Source organism: Acinonyx jubatus, chromosome C1, assembly GCF_027475565.1.
Source record: "Acinonyx jubatus isolate Ajub_Pintada_27869175 chromosome C1, VMU_Ajub_asm_v1.0, whole genome shotgun sequence".
Taxonomy (NCBI): Eukaryota; Metazoa; Chordata; class Mammalia; order Carnivora; family Felidae; genus Acinonyx; species Acinonyx jubatus.
Genome location: NC_069381.1, coordinates 151,262,634 through 151,286,792, shown reverse-complemented (window position 1 = coordinate 151,286,792; position 24,159 = coordinate 151,262,634). Strand labels below are relative to the sequence as shown.

The following is a 24,159-nucleotide window of genomic DNA, read 5'->3' as shown; positions in this document are numbered from 1 at the left end:
GGCCAGGCACTTTAAAATAGAGGGTGATGGACAAGATAAATACAGTCCCTGCCTTCAGGGAGCTAACAGTCCTAGAGTCTTCACCTCAGTCCAGAGTCTAGTCTTCTTTGGAGAAATGACTTGAAATTGATCGGATTAGTAAATATGACTCTTGCTAAAAATAACCTTAACAGTGACATATAAATTCAGTATAACAATTTCTTATTTATACTGAAAATGAAACTGCCAAAAAAACTGACTACTTGACATGGTCTAACCAGGTAGCTGCATGGAATCAGAATGAGAAGGGGAAAAGACTCAAATATTTGATGGTCTTGGGCTCTGATAGCCAGATGGGACAACCTCTCAAACAGGAAGACAGACTTTCTTTCTTCATATATGTGTATGGAGAGATGGCACCTGGGATATCAAGTCCAAGAGAGACCCCAGAATGATACTTCTCTCCCATTTTCCTCAGCTTCCTAAAGAATTTGCACACAAGGTTCTGAAATATTCTTATGGATCTTAAAGGTAGGGATGGAAATGCTTGCTACAGATCTCTGCACAAGGCATTGTGAGGCTGGGGGTAATGATGAGAGAAAAGGATAGAATAATGAACTAAATTTTGAGCAAGACTTATGAATCCTCATGTGTCAAAGATAAATCAGTAGATAAGAAACAATGAACTCAACTGAGTATCTGTCATTAGGTGGCAGCTCACAGACAAAAACTAGATTTCAGTATCAAGCCAAAAGAAATGTTACTATTCTCACACCTCTTTCTAAGTTGTCAGTTGTACTCCTGTAAAACCATGTGCTTGCTAATCTATTACTTAAATTTCTTGGCAGGCTTAGACAAGACCTGGTTTGGCATACTATTAGAAAGCCATCCCCATTAGACAATACATTCTACATCAATGCTTAAGAAAGGAACAAATGACCCATCTTATCCTTAAAGAAAGGGCGTACTATCCAGGCATCATCTACACATTGGGTAAACCCTCTTATGAGAAAAACATCTGGGCATTAGAAGAGAAAATGTGAAGCAGGCCTTAGATGGCATGAGACCTACGTGGTACTAGGTTAGCATTGGAAGAGAGGTTGAAATCTTATCTCTAGCTTCCTCCTTTCCTTTGGTATTTGAGTGCCAAGAAAAGAGAGATCCCTATGACATAGTGGCTAGGCACAAGTAGAAGGGAAAATATAGAATCAAAATGGCCTTAATAAAATAATGTTTCTCTGGCTTTGTCCATACCCAGTTTGCAGGTCATTTAGCCCTTCACAAAAGTATACAGTACATAGTAATCATTATAAGCTGTTAACTGTTATTATTATATATTCATCTCTCCATCACTAGGTTCATTCCAAAAACATCTGATGTGGCCTGCACACACACAGAAAGATAACATGAAAAATAACAGAAACAACCAAAATATACAAAAAGAAGTCAAAGCCAATGCTGAGAATAAGGAAAGGAATGTAAACTAAAACCAAAGGAAGAATTTGCACACAGAATGCAGAATATTGTAAATGAACTATATATAATAGGATACTGAGCTTTCTTACACAAGCATTTGAATTTTGCAGGTATATTCTAATTTTCTTGGAAAATCCAAGTTCCTTAGGACCGTGAGCAAAAAGAGAATCTTTAGGAAATTAAGGATATATCAGCATTTCCTTACAATCAGATTTCCTTAGGCCAAAATCTATGGTGTCTTGCTGCTTTAAAAATCATTACCTGAAATTTCAATTCCTGAAGAATGTTTCTTAAGTAAATTTTCATATACATATATATATATATATATTATATATATATGTGTGTGTGTATGTATATACATATGTATATACATATATATATGTATATATATACATATGTATATACATATATATGTATATACATACATATGTATACATATATACATATATATTTTTTAATTTTTAAAATGTTTATTCATTTTTGAAAGACAGAGAGAGACAGAGCACAAGCAGGGGTGGGACGGAGAGAGAGGGGGATACAGAATCTGAAGCAGGCTACAGGCTCTGAGCTGTCGCGCAGAGCCTGTTGCGGGGCTTGAACTCATGAACTGCGAGATCATGACCTGAGCTGAAGTCGGACGCTCAACCGACTGAGCCACCCAGGCGCCCCAATTTTCATTTATATTTTATGTTGCACCTCCCTTTCTTCTTTCCCTCCTCCCTTTCTCCTTTTTCTCCATTACTTCTTTTCTTTTCTTTCTTTCTTTCTTTCTTTCTTTCTTTCTTTCTTTCTTTCTTTCATCTAATCCTGATGCTCATTTAAGACATTCCTTCAAAGGCTAGTCTTTGCCTTTACTGGCACTGATGTTTAAACTAGAGACATCTAATTTGTTTACATTTAAAAAATAATAACAATGAGAAAGGAACTATACCCAGCCACTGAAAGTAATAAACATTGAAATATAAAATAGCTGCACTTTACACTTGCATTTAAAAAATTGGTGGCAGAATCTCTGTGAGCCATCTGGAGCTCAGAAGTCTTAGAGAGTACACATTTTTGATCTAATAAAGACAGACATGCACAGGTGTGCTGATAGGCATTCACTAAAAGTCATGCTTCCAACCCTGGAGAATAAAGTATACTCCCTGGAGAACTGTTGTGGTTTTCTTTTCCATTTTGAAAAAAAAATGATATTATACTGAATGTGGCTCATAAAAGTGTCAGACTGATAGTTTTGGAGCTCCAAATTTCTTCCCGCAAAGCAAGAGCAACACAGGCAGGCATATCACAAATATGCTGAAACATTTTTAGTAATGGGACTTAATTGGGACATTATAGGCACTTATAAGCATGCCAAAATTTTTACATAAATCAGGTTGAACATCTGAAGGCTGTGGTAGGAGATGAATGAATAAGTTCATAAGAAGTACAGGTAGCTTTCCATGTCAACTCAATTATTGTTCTTAGAAACTTCATTTTTAATTAGGTAGAAAGATTATTTAAAATAGCCACTTGTGGCAGAAGGCCACTTACCAGAAGATGATGGGGTCTCCAACAGATTGTCTTCCTATGAAATAAGTCCAGCACTAGCTGGCCATAGTAGCACCCTCTATCTTAAAAGAACTTACACCCAGGGGTAGACTTTCTTTTCTAAAAGAAAAACTGAAAAACTGTGTGGCTTTTAATTCAGATAGATAATGAAGACTTTCCCACAATTTATGCACTACTTTGCTAGTATAGCTAGCATTAAGTGTGTGTGGCTCCAAAAGTCCTATTTTAATAGGCTAAGAAGTGATAAAGATGCTTCATCAAATGAAGCAATTGTAGAGGATAGGGGAAAGGCTGAGCAACTTTTTATGCTCTCTCGAGGGCTAAGACAATAGGGCACTATAGAAGTGGAGAAAGGAGTCTTGGTTAACACCCTTTGATATGGGATGAGTCACCAAGAAGATGTACTGTAGCAGTGATAGAGAATCACAGTAGGTAATTCTTTAGGAGACCTAGAGCTCAGCTTTGAGTCATCTCCAGATGAGGTAACTCCAGAATGCTAGTTCTTTCAGCATCCAGGAAGAAGCAAATATAATTCTTTCTAAAGGAAGCTACTAGCATCGTTCCAGGCCTTCAATTATTTCTAGAAGTTCCTGTGCAAATCAATGTCAGGAAAGCAATACAAGTAAATAACCAGGTGCACAAAGAGACAATAAGGCATGAATAAAATATAACAGCAACAGCGCACAATAGGGAAACACAGGGGCTTCAAATATTGGCATTATCAAACACATATTCGAAATAACACCTATTATTTTCAAGGAGATAAAAGACAAGATTGAGAATTTCATTGGGTATTTAGACACTAAAAATAGAATAACCAAAATTATGTATGAATGGGTGAGTTCATTAATATCTTGGACTCAGCTGTCAGGAAAAAAAAATACTTAGAATAAAGTACAGGGAAATAAAAATGTTGGTAATACATAAAAGATCAAGACAGCACAATGATAAGGTCTAAGATATGTACAATTATAATACCAGAAAGGGAGAAAAGCAAGAAAGGGGAAGAAGCACTTTTTAAAGAGAGAATGTCTGGAAACATTTCCAAATTGACAAAAAATATTATGTCACAAATTCAAGACCACTTACAAATTGCAAGAGAAATAAATAAAAAAAATCCTTGTCTAAGTACATCACAGTGAAATTGCTGAAAACCAAGAATAAAAGAAAATCTTAAGAGTAATGGGGAGGGTGGATAGAAGTCACATTACTTTTAAAATAACTGACAATTCAACTGAGTTGATTTCTCAATATAAATAATTAAGCTGGAGCAATGGAAGGATACATTCAAAGTGCTGTAAGAAAGTAGGCCAACCAAGAATTCTATAGCCAACATGACATACTTTAAATAGGAAGGTGAGCAGAAAAGAATATTAAACAAATCCTATGCTTCTTCATAATAAAAACACTCAAAGACTAGGACTGGAAGTGAACTTTTTCAAGTGATAAAAGGCACTTATGACAACCGACAGCTAACATCATACTTAAGGCTAAAAGACTGAAATTTCCCACTTAAGATGATAAACAAGACAAGAATATTTGTCCTCACTACTTCTATTCAACATTATACTAGAAGTTCTAGTCAGGACAATTAAATAAAAGAAAAAACAGAAGAAGAAGAAGAGGAAGAAGAAGAGGAATGAAAAGGAGAGGAAGAGGAAGAGGAAGAAAAAATGAAAGAAAAGAAAAGAGAGGTAAGAGGAAGAAAGACAAAATAAAAGGTACTCAGATTGGAAATGAAGAACTAAAGCTATCTGTATTTGCAAATGACACGAACTTATATACGGAAAATCCTAAGGAACCCACTAAGAACAAAAACGAAAACACCCCAAAACTATTAGAACTAATAAATGAGTTTCATGAGGTTGCAGGATACCAGATCAATATACAAAAATTAATTTATATAAATTAATTTATAAAAACTAGGAATGAAAAATCCAAAAATGAAATGAAGAAAATAATTCCATTTACATTTAGCAACAAAAAGACAAAGTGATGAGTAATAAATTCAAGAAAAGTCATATAGCATTTATAATTGGAAAACTATAAAACATGGTTGTAAGAAACCAAAGAAGACCTAAACAAATGGAAAGATAGCTCACGTTCATGGACTGAAAGACTTAATATTATTTTTTAAGAAGATAATACTCCCCAAATTGAACCAGAGATTCAGTGCAATCCCTATGAAGACCTCAGCTGTCTCCTTTGTAGAAACTGACAAGCTGATTTTAAAATTCAAGAGGAAATTCAAGGGACACAGAATAGCTTAAAAAATCTTTGAGAAAAAGAACAAGTTTGGAGGACTTATAATTCCCAATTTCAAAACTTACTACAAATCTACAATAATGAAAACCGTGTAGTAATGGCATAAGAAAAACTTGTAGAACAATGAAATAGAACTGAAAGTCCAGAAATAAGCCCTCATATTCATGATCAATTAATTTTTGACAGGAATCCCAAGACAGTTCAAGGAAAAAAATTAGTCCTTTCAATAAATAATGCTGGAAACAACTGGATATACTAATGTAAAATCATAAAGTTGGACTCCTTTCTCATGTCATATGTAACATGTATTATAGACTTAAATATAAAGGCAAGAACTCTATAACTCTTAGAAGAAAATATAAGAATACATCTTTGTGACCTTGGTCTCCTTAGATATGACACCAAAAGCACATGTATCACAAGAAAAAAATAAAATTAAAAACTTTGTGATTCAAAGACATCATCAAAAAAGTGAAAAGTCACAAAATGGAAGAAAATACTTGCAAATCATAAATATAATAAACTTGTATGCAGAATATGTAAAATTTTTTTATAACTGGATAATAAAAAGACAAATAATTCAATTCAAAAGTGGGGAAAGGATCTGAATAGGCATATCACCAATGAAGATATACAAATAGGTAGTAGGCACATGAAAGGATGTTCAACATTGTTAGCCCTCTGGGAAATGCAAATCCCAAACCATAATGAGTTTTATGTGGTGCCCATTGAAATGGCTATACTGAAAAGACTGATGATTAACAAGTGTTAGAATGGGGAAAAAAAAATGGAACCCTTGTACATTCTTGGTATGAAAGTAAAGTGGTACAGACAGTTTGGAAAATATTCTGGCAGTTCCTCAAGTGACTACACATGGAGTTATCATATGGCTCTGCAGTTTCAAAGAGAAATGAAAACATACATCCACACAAAAACTTGTACACAAATATTCATTGTGGCACTATTCACAATAGTCAAAAAGTGAAAAAATCCAAATATCAATCAACTGATTAATGGATAAATAAAATGTACCTACATATGATAGAACATTATTCCTCAATTAAAAAGGAATGGAGTACTGATACTTGTTCCCACATGTATGAACCCTGAAAACTTATGCTAAGTGAATGAAGCCAGTCATAAAAGACCACATATGGTATGATTCCTTTTATATGAAATGTTCAGAGTAAAAAATCTATAGAGACAAAAAGTAGAATAGTGATTCCCTGGGATGCATGGGTAAAATGCAGAGTGACTGCTAATGGGTATGGGTTTCTTTTTGGGGTTGATAAAAACGTTCTCAACTTGACTGTAATGTTGGTTGCACAGATCTTTGTATATATTAAAAGGCATTGAATTGTACTTTGAAGTGGTAAATTATATGGTATATGAACTGTATTCCAACATAGTTGTTATATGTAGAAAAGTGAAGGTGAAGTAAAAACATTTTCAGACAAAACACATAATCACCAACGGACTCATCAGTAGAAGAAATTGTAGGTTATAGTTTGATGATTTCAGATAGAATGCAGACCCAACAATAAGGTAAATATATGAGTAAAAACAAATGAGTATTGACTGTGTCAAATAATGTTAATGATGCCCTATGGAGACATAAAGCAGATGAATACAGGCAGAGATTTGTATACAAAACAGTGGCATAAAAGTTGAGAGGAGGGTAAATAGAGATCAATTGTTCTAAGATCCTTACATTGTCTGGAAAGATTACAAAATGAAATAAATATATTTTGGTAAATGAAGGATATATGTTGTAACCTCTGATACAATCACTAAAAGAATATCAGAAATGTACATTACTTCCAACTTAATAAAGCAGGAAACAGTATACTCAAGCTGGGTAATTTGAAGCGAGTTTAATAAAAGGAGCACCTTATAAAGATGTGAACAAGTTTAAACAAAACAAAATACAACAAAAGGAGATAGCACAGAACCCCATTGTGTCAAGAACTGTGAAGAGTCTGAGACTTTACTTGACCAACTTGCAAGCTGAAAAATTATTCTACTGTAGTTTCAAGGATGCTGGCTGAAGTCACAAGATTCCTGGGTCAGAGACAAAGGACGGTTTGTTACTCACAACAGTAGCAGTAGCCAGAGTATCAGCATTTGCACAGTTCTCCCAGCCTGAAATTTCCATATGATCCTGTGAAGAGGGTCAGGTAACACCTTCAAAAGCAGTAGACTGCATGCAGGAGAGCAACTGTGCAACTTGGTAGATAAGGAAAAAAGAGAACAAATCTCCTGCTGGTGCCTTCCATTGAACAAAACCAACCAGAAGTCAGAAAGCAAGGAAGCACCTTTAAGTCTTCCATAAAACTGACCTTCCTACAGCCCAGGGCAGGTGGAAAAGGATGGAAGTGGATCTGATGGGATGGAGAAACAGAGGGGAAAAGATGAACTAATATGCAATAGTCTAAAACAAGATAAGTGAACAGGGGTAAAGGGACACAGAAATGGTTAGATAAGGAGCTAGCACTCAATGGGATAGGGATTTAACTCAAAATGTTTAAATGTTTCAATTAAGAGCAATGACCATGTGATTGGATAAAAACCAAATGAACAAAAAGTCCTAATCATACGTTATTTACAAAAGACACTTTTAAAACATGGAAGTTAAAAAAATGTTGACACAAAGTATGGGAAAACGATGTACCATAAAGCATCAGCCAAACTGTATTAACATCAGATGAAGACTTGAAGGCAGAAAAGTTACTAGAGGTGAAGGAGGCCATCTCAAAATATTAATTGCTTTGATTTACCAAGAAGGTCTAATCATTCTAAATTTGCAAAATAACATATGAAAACTAACTTCTAAAAATACAGACTTAAAACATAGCAACAATAGCACGTACAGAGTAAAAATAAATTTAAAAATTCACAATCAGAATTGGGAAATTGTAGTATAACATCTCTCAGAAAAGGACAGAACAAACAAATAAAAAATCAGTACAAAAACAGAGAATCTAAACAACATGGCTGACATGTTTGAGCTGACATGTTATATATATGTGTAATATATAACACACATATATATACATATATATGTGTGATATATATGTATATATACATGTGTATATATATACATATATATCACACATATATATATGTTATATATATATCATACATATATATAACGTATACACATACACACACACACACACACACACAAATCCAAGAACTGCAGAAAACACCTTCTCAATCATACACAAAATATTGACCATATGCTGGGCCATAAAGCAAGTTTCAACAAATTTCAAAGGATTGAAATTGTATAGAGTATATTCTGTGACAAGGTAATTAAACTATATTAGAAAAAAAAAAACAAAATAAAAAGATATCTAGAAAAATCTCTACCACAATGGAAATATAAACATTTTGAACTGAATAATAATGAAAATATAGCTGAGTAAAGTTTCAGAGATACAACTATGGCATACCTAGAAGGAAATATGTCTTTAAATGTGAATATAAAAATTATGAAAAGCTAAACATCAATGAGCTATACACATCAATGTCAAAAATTTAGAGAAAAAAACAAGAACAGCCAATAAAACCAAAGAAAGTAGAAGGATGAACATAGGAAAGATAAAAATAGAAATAAACAATTGTATTGCTTATATTGCTTACTTTTATTCTACATTGTTTTTTTATAGAACACAAACAATAAGATTATTCCTGAAAAGCTTTGAAATTGATAAATTCTAGTCTATATACAAGGAAAAAACAAAGAGAAGGCACAAATATTCAATGTTAGGAATAAGGAATAGGGCCAAACAATAAATCTTTTAAGTATTAGAAAGTTAAAAGGAAAATATGAACAATTTTTCTGCTATAATATTTGAAAATTTAGATGAACAAGATAGATTCATAGAAAATACTACTTGTCAAAATCAACACTAGAAGTAAAATGAATTCAGAATAGCCTTGTAAATATTAAAGATGTTGAGTCATTTATTAAAAATTTTCCCACAAAGGAAACCACAGGGTCACATGGCTTTCAAGTAAATTATATCAATAATAAATGAACAAATAACACCAATGTTATATTCACTCTTTATAAAGAAAGAAAAACAAAAAGCATTTCCTATCTCTGAGGTCATCACAACCCTATACCCGCACCTCGTAAGAACATGAGAAAAGAAAAGTACAGGCCAACCTGACTCATGAACATAGTTGCAAAAACTGTAAACAAAATATCAGCAAACATCAAAAATATGTAAGCAAGAATGAATAGGGTTTATTCTATGAATGTAAATTTAGTTTATAATTTAAAAAATCAACATAATTAATAGAACCAAGGAGGTTCTATTCCAAGGAGGAAAACCATCAATACAGTAGATGCAGAAAAGCTGTTTCATAATATTCAATATCCACTCTTGCTAAAAAATTTTTTAGCAAAAACCAATATGAGGGAACCTTCCTCCTTTATCTGATAAAGGATATCTATGACAAAAGTATGACAATATTTTATGTAATATCTACTCCTTTGAGATCAAGAGTAAAACTAAAATCTATGCTATCACCACTCATATACAACATTGTATTCAAATTCCTAAGCAATGTGGTAAGGCTAGAAAAAGACATAAAAGATATGAAAATTAGAAAGACATAAATAAAATTGTCATTATTCATAAATAATATATGGTCATGTATATTGAAAACCTAAAACTGTTTTCAATTAAATTTTTAAAACTAATGCATGAAAGTAATTATATGGATAAAAAGATCAATACACAGAAATCAGTTGTTTTTCTCATCACAACAAATCATAGAAAATTAAATTTAAAAAAGGCATCCAAATTAGTAAAAATATCAAATATCTAAGAACATGTCTAACAGTATGTGCAAAGTATCTATGCAGAAAAACAAAACATCATTGAAACAAATTAAAGGTATAACCAAATGGAAAGACACAAATTTCATGGCTTGAGAACGTTAGTCTCATAAAAATAGTATTTCTCTCTAAACCAATTTACAGATTTATTGCAATCCAATCAAAATCCCTGTAGCTCTTTGTAAAACTTGTAAAGATAATTCTAAAGTTAATAAATTGAGAAGCAAAATAAAATTCCTTGCTTTAAAATTAAGAGGTTTTGTAAATTATAGTAATTAAGGCAATGAGATTTTGGCATAAATATTGACAAATAAATCAGTGGAGTAGAAGAGAGGGCCCAGAAAAGATCCATGGATAAGTGGACAATTAAATTATGACACAAGAGGCATTGGAAATTTGTGAGGACCAGATAATCCTTTCAATGAATGAAGCTGTAAAAATTACCTGTTTATACAGAAAAAAATAAAACAATCTTTACACCTTCACACTTTCATACCCTACGATAAAAATAGCTGTCTCGGTGGATCACAGATTTAAATGTGAAAGGCAAAGCAATAAATTTCTGGAATATACACAGAAAAATTCTAACAGGATATAAACATATAATCATAAAAATTGGCTATATTATACTTAAGAACTTCAATTTGTCAAAAGATACCATTAAGAGGTATAAGATATAAGACACAGAATGGAGGAATACACTTACAAAACGTAACAAAGAGCTGGTAACTAGAATATATGAAGAGCTTTTGTAAAAGAATAAGAAACAGACAACAACATAAAAATGGGCAGGGGTGGGGCACTGGATGGCTGGCTCGGTCAGTTAAACATCTGACTCTTGATTTCAGCTCAGGTCATGATCTCACGATTCATGAGATTGAGCCTCGAGTTGGGCTCTGTGCTGACAGTGTGGAGGCTGCTTGAAATTCTCTCCTCCCTCTCTCTCTGCCCCTTCCTGGTGTGTGTACTCTCTCTCTCTATCTATCTCAAAATAAAAAAAAAATAAAATAAATAAAACTTAAAAAAAATGGGCAGGAGAGTTGAATTGGTACTTATCAACAGAGGATGTCCAAATGGCAAATAATCACCTGAAAAAAGTACTCAACCTCATCATTCATCAAGAAAGGTCAAATTCCACCAGGACCTACAGCTATACACTCAACTAGAATGTCTACTGTGAAAATTCTAATCATATTCCAATCCTCAAGGATGTGAAGAACTGTGGAAATTTATGCATTGCTGCTGGTGGTGAAGTTGGCACAATTAATTTGAGAAACTGTCAGTATCTACTAAAGCCGAACATACACATACCATGACCCCACAATGACACTCCAGCATATATACCATCCTGAAATGCATACACATGTGCATCAAGAGATGGATACAAAAGATCCATTGCAGCGGCATTAATAATAGTCAAAAGCTGGAAATAGTCCAAATGCTAATCAGTATGGAATCAGGTATGGAATGGATAACTAAACTGTGGTATTTACATGCAAGAAAGTAAATAGAAGAATTTCACAGAAGAATGAAAGAGCCACAGCTACTTGAAAAAGAACGTTGTGAATAATACCTTAAGAGAACCAAGTCAAGCATGAAAGGGTCATACAATATGATTCCATTTATATAAAGGTCAAAAACAGACAACCTACTTTATTGTGCTTAGGGGTGGATACTTACGGTTAAACTAGGACTTGATTACCATGAAAATCTGATAGCAGGGAGGGGCTTTTAGAGAACTGACAAGGCAATTCATGACCTGACATTAGTGTTTGCCTTGTGATCAGTCATCATACAATTTTGTCTTTGAGCTTCTTTTCTGTATGTATGTTATCTTTCCCGCCATAAAGGCCTCAGAAATTTGATTTGATGAATAAGGGAGAGAGTAAAGCGAGGATGACACATTTTCCTTGAAGGGTAGAAAGGCTAGGATCCTTAGGGAGAGACAGGAAAGGGAGGTGCAAAGGGACAGACAAAACTCGCAGTCAGGGAGGGGCCCAGGAGACAAACTGCTTCCTTTGCAATTTTACAGGCTCAAGTCAAAAAGGACAGCAGCCACTCAGGGGAGGATTTGCTTTTTGGTACCAAGGTATCTGCTTTGCTGTTTCAGAAATCTTGGTACCAACATACCTGCCTCTTGTTTCAGAAATATTTGTCAGTTATGGGAAGCAAAATCTCCTCTTTAAACTTCCCTTTTGATTAAAAAAAATGCCTCTGTATTCTCTCAGGCTGTACTAGGTCTGATAGTTTTCTGCTTTTATATTGCACAGTTCTTTATTTAGAATCATTTTTTTTGTAAACCTCTTTGATAGAAAAACTTGTTCTTTTGTTGGCTTGCTTCAAAAATGTGAATGAGCTAATTCTAATACTTCTTGGTACAGAGCCTCAAGGTATCTAGGAGTAAATTCAATATTTTATACCAACCTATGAGACACAATGATTTAGGTTCGCATTCCTCAGAGACTTGTTCTTTTTGTTCTTGCCCCTAATGACTGCAGGTATTATAATTTTTGCCATGGGGATTAGAGAAGGCGCATAAAACCTGCAAATGGATACTCCCTAGATTTTCACTAAATGAGAAAATGCCCAGAGAGGGGAGACACAATTGAGATCTCATTCCAACAAATGAGCACTCTTCCTTAAGGTTAAACATTTATACTGGGAAGTAGAGCAGGATACACTATTGGGAAATAGTATTTCTAGTGATTCCAAAGGTATAAAGTTTCCACCTAACCTTTCTCACAAAAAAGACAGCTTGCTTGTGTGTGTGTGTGTGTGTGTGTGTGTGTGTGTGTGTGTGAGAGAGAGAGAGAGAGAGAGAGAGAGAGAGAGAGAGAGAGAGAAAGAGAGAGTTGTTGAAAGTAGGGCAGGAATAAACTCCAACCACTGATTCACCCTCCTGTTACATGCTCAAAGTATACCATTTTAGAGGAGAAATGGCTGCCTGTAAGAGTTTTGGATGAATATAATGATGATGATGAAGAAGAAAGAGGAGGTGAATGAGGAGGAGACAAAGGAGAAGGAGAAAAAAAAGAAAAAAAAATTATGGCTTTTTAAAAACTTTATTTAGAGGCGCCTGGGTGGTTCAGTCGGTTGAGCTCAGACTTCCCGGTTTGTGAGTTTGAGCCCCTGGTCCGGCTCTGTGCTGACAGCTTGGAGCCTGGAGCCTGCTTCAGCTTCTGTGTCTCCTTCGATCTCTGCCCCTCCCCCACTCATGCCCGCGTGCTTTCTCTCTCTCAAAAATAAATAAACATTAAATTTTTTTAAAAAAAAGTTTATTTTTGAGAGAGCGAGCACGTGCACGCGCGCGCGGGGGGGGGGGGGAGGGGCAGAGAGAGACCAGGAGACACAGCATCTGAAGCAGGTTATGGGCTCTGAGCTGTCAGCGCAGAGCCCAACTCAGGGCTTGAGCCCACTAACCATGAGATCATGACCCAAGCCAAAGTCCAACACTTCACTGACTGAGCCACCAAGGTACTCCTTCTAAATGTATTTAGTTCAAGTTATCTTCAAATACATAACCTCTTTAAAAAAAATTTTTTTTCAGGTTTATTTTTGAGAAAGAGAGAGCACGTGCACCTGCCTGAGTGGGACAGGAGCAGAGAGGGAGACAGAGGATCCAAAGTGGGCTCTGTGCTGGCAGATGAGAGCCTGATCTGAACTCACAAACGGCGAGATCATGACCAGAGCTGAAGTCGGATGCTTAACCCACTGAGCCACCCAGGTGCCCCCATAACCTCTTTTCTATTTTGCTGGAATGTCCTCAATATATGTTTCTTTTACATGAAACTCTTTTAAAACCCACACATAGAATCCAAACCATATTCAGGAGGGAACTGGATGTGAGTTAGGGCTTTACCTGGCACACAGCATCAAAACATATTAGCTTTCGTCATGATTAGTATTATTAATTTTATCCCTCAGGAGACTAACGTTTTGTTCTTGCATGGCTATTGCATTGTATATAATATCTTGGAGACCACACTCACTTCTGTGACTAATATCAATACTGCTCTTTATTGGGTCTTAATTTTGACATCAGAAAAATGAAGAACTTGGATTCCATAAGCTCTTCGACTCAAAGATTTCCTGCCTCCACAGAGTACTCCAGGTTTCCTCACAAGCTGGGAGTTAGTGATCCCTGGCTGTTAGCAGTGGTTGGTGTTATGGTGTGTGTGTGTGTGTGTGTGTGTGTGTGTGTGTGTATGGAGGAGAGGGTTTTGCCCACTTCTTCAGGAGGCAGTGTTTGCCTTTCCCTGGGCAGGGGTTGTAGAGGTTAAGAAAACCTGGTGAAACAAATGCCAGGGACAGATGTTACCTAATTTGGTCAAAGAACAAAGAGTGTGTAAAACATTTGGAAATCCTCAACAGTGCACTGGGATGGTGGAATTTACGGGAAGAACAGAAATAGAGCAGCACCCAGAATTTCAGAATAGGATTGCTGAATTTCAGAGGGTGAGCCTAATGTAATTACAATAGTCCACCCTTAATGTCAGAAATATGTTTCAAGACTTCCAGTGGATACCTGAAACCATGGGTAATACCACCATGAATCACCTATACTAATTAGGTATGTAATATAATGTATTATATTTATAATATAAATATATGTATTATACATTATATACATATATGTATGTTATATAATACATATTATATGCATATATTATACACTATGCTATGTTTTTTCCTACACATACATACTGATGACAAATTTTAATTTATAAATTAGGCACAGTAAGAGAATAGCAATCATAATAATAAAATAGAACGATTATAACAATATACTATAATAAAGGTTATGTAAATGTAGCCTCTCTCAAAATATCTTATTGTACTGTATTCACCCTTCTTCCTGTGACGATGTGAGATGTTAAAATGCCTACCTGACGAGATGAAGCGAGGTGAATGAGCCTTGAGAGGAAGCTACTTTCTGACTCTATTACAAAAGGATGGTCATCTATTCTAGAGGGAGGTTGGCCACAGGTAACTGAAAGGAAGGAAAGCTAAATCACAGAAGGGGGCACTACTGTACCATTTCGCATAGTCTGGGTGTTTGAGAAGGGATCTTCTGTGTTGGAAGCTTAACTGCACCGATTTTTAGCGTTATGTTGCACAAGCTATTGAGCCCCACTTTCCTTACCTGTAAAATGGGGTAAACATCGAATTCTGAAGCTGTCGCGAAGGTGGACTAGGACAAGGCCGAGGGGAGACTCAGAAACCGAGGGCTGCTCTTATTAAAAGAAAATTAATATTTTTTCTAATTCCCAAGACACCCTCAAGATTATCCATGCCTTACTAAGAATTCTCAAACACCTCAGTAGTTTCCTTTGCTGCGCCGACTGTACTCTCTGCTCCCTCAGCCACCCCTCTCCCCCCCGCCCCGTCTAGGGCTGCAGGAGTGGAAGACAGGCACGTGGGGGAAGGACTGGGGCAAACCTAGCCCCATGGCCCCTGGCCTCCTGGCACGGTGGGGCCTGTCATGGCGGCCCAGCTACAGCTTAGGTGATCTCAGAGCAGGAAGAAAGGAAGGGTCTGGGGGTCAGCGCCTCCCAGACCCCGGCCCCGCCTGCGCTCCGCCGGGCAAGCCCCGCGGGAGCGCCGGCTCACATGGGTCCCCGCCTCCAGCGGCGCGGGCCCGCCCTGACCCTGGGCTCAGCCTCGCGCTCGGGCGCCCACCTGGGGAGGTGGCGGCCGGGCCTCGCGCGCGGGCAGCCGAGGGCCGAGTGCGGGCCGCGGGACCTCCGCCAGCGCCCCGGAGCGTCCCGGACCGGGTGCGGGGCCCGCCCGGCGCCCGGCGCCCGGCGCCCTCCCCGCCCCCTCCGCGCCTCGCCCCGCCGCCTGCGGCCCCCACCCATCGGCCGCTCCTCCCCTCTCCCCACCCTCCTCCTCCGCCCCCTCCCCTCCCCCGCCGCCTCGCCGACTGCTCGGCCGCGCGTCTGAGCCGCCCGGGCCCGGAGCGCAGGCGGCGAGGCCACCGCACCTGCAGCGCGCTCGGGCTGCCAAGCAGCCGCCTCACCTCCCGCCGCCCGGCCTCCCTCTCCCCCAGCGCCGGGTCTCCCGTGACACCCGAGACCCCCGGCCGACGACAATGACCACTTCCCTGCAAGATGGGCAGACCGCCGCGGGTAGGGCGGCTGCCCGGGACTCGCCGCTGACCGCCCAGGTGTGCGGCGCTGCCCAGGGGAGGGGCGACGCCCGCGACCTGGCGCCTGCCCCCTGGTTGCAAGCGCGGGCGCTCCTGCCCCCTCCGGACGGGACCCGCGGCTGTGCTGCAGACAGGTAGGCAGCCCTCCGAGGGCGCGGGGGAGTGTCCTGGGTTGGCAGCCGGCGAGGGGCTGAGGAGGCGGTCCTAGGGGGTGAGCCATGTGCCCAGAGCTGGGCCAAGTTTGTGAAAGTCTCTGAAGACAATTCCCTTTAAGCTGGCTTCTACCGGCTCGGCAGGACATCGCGATCTCCCAGCGCCTTATAAATAGCATCACCGTTTCATTGAGAGCTCCTGGTCTCTCTCACCTCTGCCCATCGGTGTGAACTAGGAGGCCAGGCTGGCCACCCCACTTCCTTTCTTCGTGGCCCTGCACTGAAAACAAAACAAAACAAACAAACAAACAAACCCCTAATCCTTTTTATTTTATATGTTTAAAAAATCGGAGCATGAATGAATTCACCTCCCACATAGAATCTTACAGCGACCCTGGAGAGGCAAAGCACGGATTGACATTTGAGCAGTCTTGCTGTTCAGCAGGAAAGAATAGAGGCTTTAAAAGGTTTCCCAATCTCCATAGCATTCAGCACTAAGTGCCTTTAGAGTTCACAGTTTTGCACATACTTCAGGAAAGAAAAAGACTGCAACAATACAAAAATCTGTAGTCCTTTATATTCATACATTTAAATGGTACTTCTCCCCCCAGATTTTCAAAGTGCTTCAACTTCACTGAAGTTAAAATTACTCCCCAGTGGACTAGAGTACATTTATACTAGCAAGTTCTATTCACTTACCTCTTCAAAAACACTGCCTTGCGGTTTAGTATCTATAAGCACTTGAAAAATCAACAGACTGTGTGTGGGCAACATTGTGAATGAAATTTGAAGTGAGATGAACCACAGCTATAATTAATAAACCATAACTTCCAAAAGTGATTAGTGAAATAGCATAGGGATGAATTCACTAAATGTTTGTAGACTTGGTCAATTTAATGGATGCATAAAAATGTCTAACTTCTCAGGATGGTTTTTGCATCAATAATTATATAGTATTTCAGCCTCAGGAAAATTATCAAAAGTGCTGGAAATAGGCTTTCTATGCCTGGTAATTTTTTTTTAAGGCCAAAAAAAAAAAACGATAGGAATACTATAGAAAATTCATTTATATCAATTAACATATTTTATTTTGACCCACAGAAAGTACATCACAGATCTTTGCTGTACATTTTATATAATATTAGTGTTATCACAGAGTGGTACATGTTGGCCTTAACTTCTTAATCCTGTCAGCAATTAAATTTTACATTCATTCCGCTTTATGTAAATTACATCCTATGTTCTCTTGGTGTAGGAGAAAAAAGAAAGATCTTGATGTTCTGGAAATGCCATCTATTCCAAACCCCTTTCCTGAGCTATGCTGTTCTCCATTTACATCTGTGTTGTCAGCAGGCCTGTTTCCCAAAGCAAATTCAAGGAAAAAACAGGTATGCATTTAAAAATTTTTAATTCAAAAATCTTAGGAGCTCTAAATCCATACAGTTTTTAAGGTATTCAGTAATTTGTAATATTAACAAAGGATTAGTATGGTCTATTTTAAATGACTATTGGCTGACAAAGCTTTTGGCATCATTTTCCTTTAAGGCCTTAGTTTTCACAGCTATATAATGGGCATGTTAAAAGTTACCTACTGAGCTTTTAGGATGGGTTAAATGAGAGAATATATATATAAAGTACAGAGTCTGGGAGCTGTTATTATTTACAGGGTAGCTGGGGAGAGTTATATATGATAATAGATTATCAATTTTTAGTCATAAATTGGAGGAAGGCAATGGTATTGGGGTAAGAAACAGATTGGTTGATTTCTTTAATACCTTCCATAATCTTCCAATTTGCAACCCAAGCAACCTCACTTACTAAAGGAGAGTGGGATAGTGAATCTGTGGACTCCTCAGTGAACCAGTGAATTCCTCAGTTTGGTGCAGAAGGCAGATGTTGACTTCTTAGTGATAATTAGAAGATGGACTTTTTTTTTTATTTACTTATTTATTTTAATGTTTGTTTATTTTTGAGAGAGAGACACACACACAGAGCACGAGCAGGGGAGGGGCAGAGAGAGAAGGAGATGCAGAATCCAAAGCAGGCTCTAGGCTCTGAGCTGTCAGTACAGAGCCCTACGCAGGGCTCGAACCCAAGAACGACACTGGACCTTAGTCAGTCGCTTAACCGATTGAACCACCCAGGTGCCCCAGAAGATGGACTTTATTTTATATGATTTTGCTTTCCTTTTCAGTTTCTAGTTTGAGACTGACTTAGGCAAATTAGATTTCCAGGACCAAACAACTATGGAGAGAGATCCTTAATTACTATACATTTGGAAAAAAAAAAAAAAAAATCAATGCTTCCTAGAATAATCCCGTCTCTTCTTAATATACTCCCTCCCAATTTTGAATTAGCAAAACAAAGAGAGGATTCACTAGGCAAAATGTACCTTGTTCTTGCGGGGATAGAAGCAATAAATTTAAACAGATGTTTGCAGTGAGGAGACGGATAGTAAGTGGAGAAAAGACAGTTGACCATTTCCCTGCATCTATTGTTCTCTTACCTTTTTTTCTGACTTTTACTTCCTGTGATGGGTTCAGTAATGTATGTTTACAGTTTTAGGAGTGAAGGAAATACCCTAGGAAATAGATGAGTTCTTGATAACATAAAGCGATAATAGAGACAGTAGGGAAGCATTCCATGGGCTGTTGGGTTTTGATGGAAGTCTGGTATAACAAGGCATATATATATATATATATATATATATATATATATATATATATACACATATATATAAATTTTTTTTTTTGATGGGGGCGGTTTGAAGTTTAATTGGTGCATGTGCTTTTTGGAAAAGGACTGGAGAAAGTGGGAGTAAATATTCCCGGAGCAGAGGTATGTTCTCAATTAGAGACTTTGATGGGGGAGGCAAGTCCTTAAGTGGGCGGGACTGTGACTTTGGATGAGGAGATGAACAAGGAGGAGATTCTCGAGAGCTTTATTATCAGGATGAGTTTTAAAGTCAGAGCCCAAGAGAAAAACAGCCCCCCTCCCCCCCCCCTGAAATATCTGGGCCTTTTAAGAGCTTGGCTTTCAGGTCAGGATATAAGATGGGAAGATGGGTGATAGATTTGACCGTGTGTCATGATGGTGGAAAAATTGATTCTGGATTGCCTGTGGGATCCAGAATGGGAAAAGGAAACGCCTGATGGTGACATAATAGTCAGCTAGGGAATTTGATAGGTTATTTCCCTATTAATAGAGGGCCCTCTGTGTTTCTTGCACCAATCTAGGCCCTGGGGGACTGAGCTAAGCAAAAATGTCATGCAAAGGGTGTTTACCATGATGGGGCTTGGATTTGAGGTTGGGTTATGACTTTGGAGTTGAACAGAAGAAGGGGAATAGAGAGGGAGAGGTCTGGGCTTACTCTCACTTTAATTTTGAGAATTAATGCTGGGAGAATGCCTGTGTCTGAGAGATGTCGATGGGGCAAGGTTTGTTTTGAATAAAGAGGAAATATATTAATAGAGGGAGAAAAAAAAGAGAGCATGGGTACAGGTGTTAGGGTCAGGTCAGGCTGTGCCCTAAGTGTATGCAGTTATCATCGTAGGGTAAGACATCTTGTCTTGGTGAATGACAACATTTTTTTGGATCAGGTTTAGCAAATTGCAAAATGGGAAAAGGGTGCTATGTTACTATTGACTCCGGCTGGTTTCCTGCTCTGGCCTTGTGTCCTGTTTCCACAGTGACCTTCTGAGAGAGCACTGCACCCACACAGACAGCTGTGCTGTTTCATGAACAGAGCGTTCTGGCCCGACTCCTGGAGACCAGTCCCAGAGAGGTGTTCCCACCTGAGAAGGGCCCAGCATGCTGATCTCTTCCTTTGCTCAAGGGTTGGGATCTCTCTGAAGAGAAGGATGTCCCAAAGTTGGGGAAGAGGAAGGTTTCTTTTTACATTCTTTTATGTTTTCCACCTACGCTTTGCATTTAGAACGGATCCTTTGTTTTTATTCCTTTGTATATGCTCAGTTCTTTGGACTGAGTGTTGCTTTGGGAACAGATGACTCTATGTCAGTAATTCCCCAAGCTCAATATCTTTGTGACACAGATTACCCTTTTACTAGATGGTATTTCTGGCCCGATTATCTCTGACCTTCACTTGAGATGATGTAAATGACTGGATGTGGTAGGTTTCCATTGACTGTTATTTACGGTTGACACATTGCAGGAGCCCTGGGTCTCTTCTCTTAATATTTTCTTTCATTTGTTTGGCTTACCCTTGCCAGTCATTTTAGCAATTCTTTTCTCCCTGTAGAAAAAGTGAAGGATTGCGCTTGTTACTTACGAATAATTGACCAGAAAGTTTGAAGGAATCTAGACTAGAAATGTTAAATTTCATGTGGTCTTTCAAAACCAGAGTCAAAAATCATTTTACACACTATATATATACACATATATATATGTGTGTGTGTGTGTATATATATATGTGTGTGTGTGTGTACACACACACACATATATATATATATATACTTTTTTTTTTAACAATTTGAGACACCTACATAATGCATAAGTGATAAAGTGTATTGAAGCCCAAATAGGATATGCTTTATCTCTGTTTGATAATAAAATGTCTCAAAGTATACAATACTGTAGGCTTTCAGTATTTTTATTGTAAAATAAGAGCTGGAATGAGATAGAATATGGATTCTTTATTCTCTCTGCTTCTTTTTATAATGCTGTTCAGATATATTGCCTGGGCATATTTCCTTGTGTTTATCAATAAAGCAGATTCCTTTATATACATAGTCCAGAAAAATTACTTGTAATTTAAACTTTATATTAAAAGTGACTTAACTTATGGTTTAAATTTCTCTTTTTCTTCTATTTCTTTTTTTAATGTATACTTATTTATTTATTAATTTTTTTAAACATTTATTTATTTTTGGGAGAGAGAGAGAGAGAGTGAGCATGAGCGGGGGAGAGGCAGAGAGAGAGAGGCAGACACAGAATCTGAATCAGGCTCCAGGCTCTGAGCTGTCAGCACAGAGCCCGATGCGGGACTTGAACTCATGAGCTATGAGATCATGAACTGAGCCGAAGTCATACGCTCAACCGACTGAGCCACCCAGGCGCCCCTGTGTATTTATTTATTTTGAGAGAGAGAGAGCATGCATGCACACACATGTGTACATGAGTGGGGGAGGGGCAGAGAGAGAGGGAGTGAGAATCCCAAACAAGTTCCATGCTGTCAGTACAGAGCCTGACGTGGAGCTGGATCCCCTGAACCGTGAGATCATGACCTTGGCCTAAATCAAGTGTCAGAGGCTTAACTGACTGAGCCACCCAGGCGCCCTCTTCTATTTCTGATTGAAATTTACCAGGAAATCATCCCTTAGCACTTACTGTTTGTAGAAAGGGAAATAATAAGAGATCATTAGCCCTTACAGAAAAATTAGTTCTTGTCTTGGGTTTGTCTACTGTCAGGTAATTTTTCTGCTCAAACTCAGCTTGTGTAGCAGGCCTGGTTAATTGCTTCCCAGGACTTTGTAGTATAACTTATTCAACATAAAGTATCTGAAGATTTTAAAGATAAAAAGACACCTATGAAAAACTGTGTTATGGAATGTTTGAGCTGGAAGAGAACTTTGAGATCATCTAGTGGACAGATTAGTAAATTGAGGCTAAGAAATGCTGTGTGGCTCACAGTACACAGCAAGGACTAACAATTGCATTTCTTGAGGCCTTAAAGGGTCTTTTTTTAGGAAGGCACAATTTCCGCAGAAGTCAAGGACCATAAGAGTAGCACAAGGAATAAACATGCCAGTGTTGTTGGTTATAATCGCTCATAATACCAGAGCAGGGGTGATGGTACCATTGGTTAATACTCATTTAAGGACCTAGATTTTTGTTTTTTCCTTCTTCAACTATAACTATTTCTTTGTGTTTTTATCCTCTAGCTTTCTTCTCCATCTTACTTGATATGATCAAATAATTGGCTTATCACCAACTAGGATTTATTGGTATTACTAATAACCAGCTTTTGTATGTAGTTTACAGTCCACAGAAGAGTGCCAAGAAGTGGTCTGATATCCACATTTTATGATTTTTTAAAAAGTGCAAAAACCAGAAATGATTTGCCCATGCTCCCACAGTTGAAATAAAGGGAGATCAAAAAGAATATTGGTTGTGAATGTTTTTGCACCTTACCAAACTGTTTCTGATCTATTCTGTATTGAGTTAAGCCTTTTTGTACATCTGAGAAAAACAAAAAATATCTTTCAAATAATTAAGAAATTACTTTTCCATGTGTTCTGCCTTTGATTTCTTTTTTCTCTCTCATATCAGGGACTATCAAAAGACAAGTTCATCTCTCCCCAAATTATAGGGTCTCTGGTGTCACTCCTTTGTGATGCGAGTAATTAACCCAATTTGCATAGTTCTGTAGGAATCTTGGTGTGGCTGCTACATTAACCACACTCTTGTATACTCATTTCTCCAATATTCACGGAAGTAGAGAACAATAAGTTATACTCTCATATTCCCATTTCCACGTTCAGTAATTATAAAGATTTTGCTTCATTTACTTCACCTATTTCTTTTTGAATTTTTTATCATCTTTGTTATAAATCCTGAACATCCTCTCATTGAATCCCCACCTAGTTTTGTATGCATCTCTGAAAAGTACATTTTCTATATAATCAAAATGCCAGTATTCGCTAACAAAAATAACAATAATTCCTTGGTATCATTTAAAACCATTCACAATCTAATTGTCTCAGTTGGAATGACACTGAAATCTCCAAATTATAAACTGGTTATATTTCAAAAGTCCTTAAATTAGCTCTTTGGAAATTTAAATTCATTTTCAGATGGAAACAGCATCATAAGTCGTATTTAGGTACCCCCAGGCCATTTTACAAAATCCCATTTAATGTGAAATGAAATGCAAATATCTTCTATATGCAGAAAAAAATAATAGAAACAATACTTGCTCCTATTAGGGTTTCAAGCAAATATGTCTTTCCAACAGCAATTTGCTACTTCTGAATGTTGGCACTTGATGAATATCATTTTTCTTGGGAGGAATTTGAAAGTACACAGATCTTTGTAGCAAATCTGAAGCAGGCTTTAGAGCAGTGCTTCTCAAAGGGTAGTCACTGGACCACCTTCCTCAGAATCAGCAGGGATGCTTGTTAAAAATGTTGATACTCAGGCCTTTTATAAAACCCACTGAATAATAATGTCCTGGTGAAGGACATAAGGGTTTGACTTTTTTTTTCTTCTCTTTGACATATATTTGGAAAATCACGGGTATTCTTATTCCCTGTCACTTTTAGACTGTCGGGCAATCTGACCTTTCAAAATTGTGGACAATTTCATTTAGTTGAGAAAAAGTAGGAATATTACAAATGGACTTTAGTTGTTATTTTATCCAGGTATTGATTGTTTGGAGGAAACAGCCTCACATGAACTAGCCTGAAAGGTTATGTTATAGTATCTGCAGGCCAAAAGTTCACTGATCTCATGAGAGATCAGAATCGGGGAGTAGAAAGTCAGCAAAAATCAAGGCAGACACTTTCTCCATTCTCTCTCTTCTGTTCTTCCACAAATACAGCACATAACCTCTGCTTCTTCTATGTCCATTTCCTCTCACATTTCTCTGCAATCTTGCTTGTCTTGATGGCACATCAGTGCACATGGCCCCAAATGGCCATCTCTTTGGAATAAATCTTTCCTCCCATTTGTGGTTTAGCACTTGGTAAGTGACTGGAGTCTACATCTGGAGAAAGTTG

General features: G+C 37.8%; 1 protein-coding gene across 3 annotated transcripts in view; it reads left to right on the top strand.

Moving 5' to 3' along the window:
• Positions 1-16,028: 16,028 nt before the first annotated feature.
• GRB14 (growth factor receptor bound protein 14) overlaps positions 16,029-24,159 on the top strand; it is a 115,779-nt gene continuing 107,648 nt past the window's right edge. The window contains exons 1-2 of one of the 3 annotated variants that reach the window (XM_053215194.1): positions 16,029-16,405; positions 17,679-17,811. In XM_053215194.1, coding sequence (XP_053071169.1) covers positions 16,215-16,405; positions 17,679-17,811 — 324 coding nt within the window. In that variant the 5' untranslated portion in view covers positions 16,029-16,214. The remainder of the gene's footprint in view (positions 16,406-17,678; positions 17,812-24,159) is intronic. The other 2 variants (XM_027055613.2, XM_027055612.2) reach the window with 2 other exon arrangements.